General features: G+C 45.3%; 3 protein-coding genes across 3 annotated transcripts; all 3 read left to right on the plus strand.

Annotated features, from left to right (window-relative positions):
- Position 1: 1 nt before the first annotated feature.
- TM35_000701100 (putative elongation factor 1 gamma) lies at positions 2-472 on the plus strand (the record flags this gene model as incomplete). Its single annotated transcript, XM_029031198.1, has 1 exon — positions 2-472. A coding segment is annotated over one exon (471 nt), but the record flags the coding sequence as incomplete, so codon positions are not given.
- Positions 473-1,474: 1,002 nt separating this feature from the next.
- TM35_000701110 (surface protease GP63) lies at positions 1,475-4,309 on the plus strand (the record flags this gene model as incomplete). The annotated part of the gene is made up of 1 exon (XM_029031199.1): positions 1,475-4,309. The coding sequence occupies one exon, from the start codon at positions 1,475-1,477 to the stop codon at positions 4,307-4,309; it is 2,835 nt and encodes a 944-aa protein (XP_028877513.1).
- Positions 4,310-4,964: 655 nt separating this feature from the next.
- Positions 4,965-6,341, plus strand: TM35_000701120 (surface protease GP63; the record flags this gene model as incomplete). The annotated part of the gene is made up of 1 exon (XM_029031200.1): positions 4,965-6,341. A coding segment is annotated over one exon (1,377 nt), but the record flags the coding sequence as incomplete, so codon positions are not given.

Below are 6,341 nucleotides of genomic sequence, written 5' to 3' on the forward strand. Positions count from 1 at the left end.
GCCGAACCCGCTGGATGAGCTCCCACCCAGTCCATTTGTGCTAGACGCCTTCAAGCGTGAGTACAGCAACACGGACACACGCACAGTCGCGGCGCCGTACTTCTTCCAGCACTACGACCCCGCCGGCTACACGACGTTCTGGTGCCGCTACAAGTACAACGAGGACAACAAGATGCAGTTCATGACGGCGAACCTCATCCGCGGGTGGTTCCAGCGCATGGAGCACACACGCAAGTACGCCTTCGGTGTGGCGCTCATCATTGGTGAGGAGAAGAAGCACGACATTGTGGGCATGTGGGTGTTCCGCGGCAAGGGCATGCCCGAGATTGTGCGCGAGGTGGAGGACACGGAGCTGTTCGACTGGGAGGAGATCCCCGACGTGACGGCGCAGCGGGAGCGCATCACGGACTACCTGTGCTGGGAGGGCCCAACGATCCCGAAGCCGGTGCTGGAGGGACGCGTGTTCAAGTAAGCGTGACTGGTCCTGCTTCTGATACTGCTACTGTGGCAACACAGGAGACGACAACAGAGGAGGCCAATCGTCACTGTTAGGAAAAAGAAAAAACAATAATAATAAGTATAAACAAAGAGGCAACATGTGTGAGGATGAGTGTGTGTGTGTTGCTGGTGATTTTCTTTTTTGCATAAAGAATGAGTTTTTTTTGCATTTATACTGTTTTCTTTTTTTTTTTTCTTTGTGTTTGTGTGGGTGTGGACGAGGTGTGTGTGGGTGGGTGGGTGCCTTGTGTGTGGTCTGTGCCCTCGAAATACCACTAAGGTTGATTGGATGTGCTGTGTGTTTTGCATCTCTCTGCTAGTGTCGCGGTATCTGACGGCGCCGACCAGGATATGCGGGGAGTAGTATTATTGTGCCCTCCTGACCCCCCTGTTGTTTTCTTTTGACAGGAAGGATGTTCAAAGCCACCATGGTGGTGCGATGCGTCTGACTGGCGTCCACTGCGTGGATCGGGTGAGCATCACGCACAGTTGCACATGGGATGGGTTGCGAGATCGGGGATGATGCACCGCCCCGCATTACTTCAGCGACCACTACTAACACTACTGATATTATTGTTGTTGTTGCTGTGGATTGTGGTGTGCAGAGGGTTTTCACCTGCGTGGCGTGTGGGTGTGGAGTCGACGGTTGCTTCTTGCACTGCAGTGACTGGGTGGATGTGCCCAGGAAAAGTGTGTACCGCACTTGGGGAGTGGGGTGAGGCAGCAGTATTGTGGCCTTGTATGTTCTGCTGCCATTGAGACTTGGTGAGGATGTCGAGTGTTCTTTTCCCGACACTGCTTGTGTCGGTGATGGTCAACATAACATTATGTTGTGCCCAACACGTCTGTTTCCGCCTTTTTTTCAATCTATTGTCTACTCTTCTTTTTTCTCATTTCTGCTTTCTATTTTTGACACAGCTATACACAAACAAACCTACACACACACTCTTGCGAGTAAGCATTCAAGAAGATTCACATGCGTCGTCTGTTGTGCACTGCGCTGTTATTGCTGTGTTGTGCCTACGGGTGCATTGCAGCTGTTGTGCAGCCGCTACCACAGACAGGACAGGGTCCCTGGGATACGTACACCGTTGCTGTTACTGGTGAGCCTGATCTCGAGAAAAAAAAAGAATTTAAACCTATTCGTTTTGCCGTTTCTGCAAAAGAAATTGATAGGGTCTTGGCGTACTGTAATCGGTATGAAGAGTATGCTTTGGATGAAGTGCAAGATGAGATTCTGTATGGATTTAAACTTGATGTTTCGAAACACTGGGATGATTTTTGCGAGAAGGTAGAAAACGAGGTAACACCTGAAAAGAAAAAAAAGCTTTTGAGAGAAGTTCTTCCTGCTGCTCTCAAGCTACACAGTGAACGTCTGAGTGTTAAGCATGAGGATAAGTTGGCGTTAACTTCTGAGAATAAGGATTCGTATCCAGTTTTGCCTAATTGCTCAGGTGTCTCAATTCCCAAGGAGCATTTAAGTGGTATATCCGATGCTGATTTTATGCTGTATGTGGGTCTGACAGATGAGTATGTACCCGTGCAGATCTGCAGTAAGAATGCAGAGGGTCGTCCTACATCTGCCTTGATTAAATTCGTGCCAAAGGAAATTGCTGTAACAAGGCATTTCATTCGCTTTACTGCACATGAGGTTGCACATGCTCTTGGATTTGAAACTGAAACAATGATGAAGCATGGTGTTATTGAGGAAAACCCGGGAGGCGATAAGAAAGTCCCTTTGGTGAAATCTACCACTGTGATTAAGGAAATGAAAGAACACTATGGTTGTTCTGATGATAAGTGTGATGATGAAATAAAGAAAGTGGCTTTTGAGAATGAACCCAGTAAAGATGCACCGTTACACTGGGAACGTCGTATTGCGAAGGATGAGTTAATGAGTACATATACCCCTGACCTTGACGTTACTGGAGCGTACTACACATCACTAACACTCGCTGTATTCGATTCTATGCCATTCTACAAGGCAAGTTTTGACATGGCGGAAAATATGAGTTGGGGCAAAGATGCTGGTTGTGATTTTCTGAAGGGTGGGGACGAAAAGAAAGACGAAATAATACAGAAACACAATGAAATGTTCTGCAAAAGAAGTGAGTTGATTTTGGAATGCACATCTGACCGTTTTGCACTTGGGAGGTGCACAAAAGACATAGAGCTGAAGGGTTCACCCTTTGAGTATGCGTACTTCAACCATTTTTTTTTCACCGAAACTGATGAGCGTGAACTGATGGATGGTTATCCATTTATCAAACCAATTGATTGGACGAATTGTGAGAATGGAAGGGTCAATCTGATGCCTGGAAGTTTTGTGGGGAGTGAATCACGATGTCTGAAAGGTGAGAACCTCGAACTTAAAGAAGAAAGGGAAGAGAAGGTAACCGTTCGTGGTATTTGTGCTGATGTGAAGTGTGACGATGGTAAAGTTAAGGTGAAGTACAATGGGAGTGAAATTTGGCATATTTGTACTGATGATGAGAAGATTAATGTCGAGAACAGCCCAGATTTAAAGAGCGGTGGAAGCATCTTTTGCCCCAAGTACTCTGAAGTTTGTAATGAGAAGAAAAACAACGCCACTGAATTCCCCATTGTGTACGATAAAGATGAGCGAGAGAGAATGGATAAAGAAGATAAGGAAGAAGAGGAAAAGCAACGCAAAGAAGCGGATCGGAAAAAGAAAGAAGAAGAAGAAGAACGTGGAAGAGCAGAAGAACTGTTATCGCCTCTGGGGAGCGCAGCTAGAGCTGTTGAAGAAAATGTTGAATCACCTGTTCGTCCTGCACCACGTGCTGAGAATGGAGCTCAGGACAGCAGCGGTAGCAAAAGTGGCGCACTTCCACATAAAGAGCCGCTTGTGATGGAAGAAGAGAAAAAACAGAAAGTTGAACAGCAGGGACAACAGTCTCCCCGCCTACAATCTATTCCGAAAGAAGAACCTTCAGCAAGGTCTGATGTACTACCGAAGAATGAAAAGGATAGTCATGAAACATCAAAGGTCCGAAACCAAAGCGGTGCCCCTGGAGTGAATGAACAGGATGTTGCTACAAATGTACGTCCCTCATCAGTTGTCAACGAGAAGAATCCAGTGCAAATCAGTAGCAGCAACAATGACAACGAAGTTTCACAGCAACAACCGCCTGGGGTGGCACAAAAGAATCCTAGTGACTCCAAGACGCCTGAAGTGGAAAAAATGCCCGACTCTAAGATCACTATACCTGCACCTTATGGGCCCAGCTTTGAGGCCCCCAAGCCTGTCGTACCTGAATCCACTGTTGTTACTGTGGAACCTACTCCTTCAATCAAGGAGGATAAGAAGAATAATACAGCGGAAAACACTAAACAAGTGCATGGAACATCATCACAGTCTACCTCCCAAGGTGGGAAGAATGATGAAAGAAATACCACAGTTGATCCAACTCATCATCCAAACAGTACTTCCCCCGATAACGAGAAGAACAATGAAACCATTGTGAATACTGACAACAAAACAACAACGAGTACTGATCCAGTTGAGAATGCTCAAACTGAAACCTCAGTCACTGGAACACCTTCCCCTACAGATTCAAATAATACCGATGGCCATAATATTAACAGCATCAGTGCAACTTCTCCAGTGAATGAAAAAACAGCAGCTGCTGATCCTGCCACTTTGACGGGACTAAACACTCAGATGGGACAAGTAATGAACCACACGAATGCCTTTGCTGTTGTGGGTGCTGACAGCAGTATTGCCACTTCATACCAAATCACTCTTTTACTTCTTTTGTGTGCTCTGGTGGCTCTAGCATCCCCATGAATCCCATCTGTGTGCACACATACATACACATATACACGTATCTCTAATAATAATAAACATTCTTGCTTATTACGGCCTTTTTTGACTGTGCACGCATATCCGTGAATAATACGGCCAATTGGGCGTTTTTTTTTTTACATTATTGGCTGTGTTATTCGCAGCATTCGAAAACAAAAATTCTCGTAATTGTTAATGGTATATGGAGTTTATTTTACTATGTCTTTTTTGCACTAAAATAGTTTATAAATGTTTTTTTGTGCTTTTTTTTTCTTTTCTAGTCTGGTTTCCCCACTGTTTGTTGATGTCTGTGTGAACGTAATGGTAGGACTGAACATCATTAAACAGTGTATATGGACACAGATACTTGGGTTTTAAAATACTGAATTACTTCTTTTTTTATTGGGATTTCTTTGGTAAATGAGTGTGTGCTCTCAAGAAAGAAGATTCACATTTCTGCAGTTAATGCAGCATGGTTGTTTTCTTTTCTTTATCTCTCTCTTTCCCTTTGTACGTGATGACCAACATGACGTTATATTGCACTGAGCATATCTGTTTCTCTTTTTTTTTCTCTCATTTCTGCTTTCTATTTTTGACACAGCTATACACAAACAAACCCAACACACTCTTTTGCGAGTAAGCATTCAAGAAGATCCACATGCGTCGTCTGTTGTGCACTGCGCTGTTCTTGCTGTGTTGTGCCTACGGGTGCATTGCAGCTGTTGTGCAGCCGCTACCACAGACAGGACAGGGTCCTTGGGATACGTACACCGTTGCTGTTACTGATGATGGTCTACCTAAGAAGGGTCAAGAGAATTGGCAACCCATTCGCATTGCTGTTTCCTCACATGGTGTTGCTTGGACCGTGAACCACTGTCTCTACAAAAAAGTCGGTGCACGTTGGAGCTACGGCTATAACAACCCACATTTTGACAAGGTTGTCTGTTATCGACGTGATGGAATAACTGTCGAGAAAGCCAATCTTTTCTTGAATAAGATTCTCCCTGCTGCCATCAGCTTACATACTGAACGTCTTAAGGTCAAGCGTGTGAGTGGTAATTTAAGGATTTCAGGATCTACAGACGTTTTTTTGGGCACCTTCTGCAAAGGGGCTGGAATCCCCGCTGCACACCTCGATCAAGGTATTCCGGATGCTGATTTTGTGCTGTACGTGGGTCTTGCGATCTATAAACCAGCTACAACGGTGTGCTCTTACAATGCCGAGAAACGCCCGACATCTGCTAGTATCAAGTTCAGACCGAGAGACATCGCTGATACGAGGCATTTCACTCGCATTGTTGCACACGAAATTGGACATGGGCTTGGATTCAACAGTAGAGTGATCGGTTCTAGGGAAATGCTAACGATTGTAACAGACGGCAATTACGGCGTGCAATATGAGGTCAGGAGAACTTTAATGGTGGAAAAGGTGCGGGAGCACTATGATTGCCCTACTGCTACTGGCATGAAGCTGGAAAAAGATGCACAACATTATTATTACCCTCACTTTGATCGGCGTATTGCGAAGGACGAGCTGATGAGTCCGTACAGCGGCAGCAGCAATGGAATGTTCTACACCGCACTGACACTTGCTGCATTTGAGTCTACAGGGCACTACAAGGCAGTTTTCAGTAAGGCTGAAAATATGAGTTGGGGACGGAATGCTGGCTGTGATTTCCTTAAGAAGAAGTGCCGAGACGACGAGCTCTCTAAATACAAAGACATGTTCTGCGATATTAAATCAACGGAACCGCTGCAGTGCACATCGGATCGCTTTGCTCTTGGAAAATGCAGTAAAACGTGGAAATCGGATGCCTTGAAGTGGCAGCACTGTCTGTTCAATCAAAGAGATGGACCGAAAATGGCAGAGCTGGATGATGAGTGTCCCATTATCAAACCGCTTGTACGTACTTCTTGTGAGAGTGGCGATGTAACAGTTATGCCTGGAAGTATTGTGAGCAACATCTCTCGATGTCTATCACGTGTAAAACTGTTTGCGAGCAATAAAGTAAGACCCATCGGTGGCATTTGTGCT

This window comes from Trypanosoma theileri (assembly GCF_002087225.1).
Source record: "Trypanosoma theileri isolate Edinburgh chromosome Unknown TM35_Tth_70_V1, whole genome shotgun sequence".
NCBI lineage: Eukaryota > Euglenozoa > Kinetoplastea > Trypanosomatida > Trypanosomatidae > Trypanosoma > Trypanosoma theileri.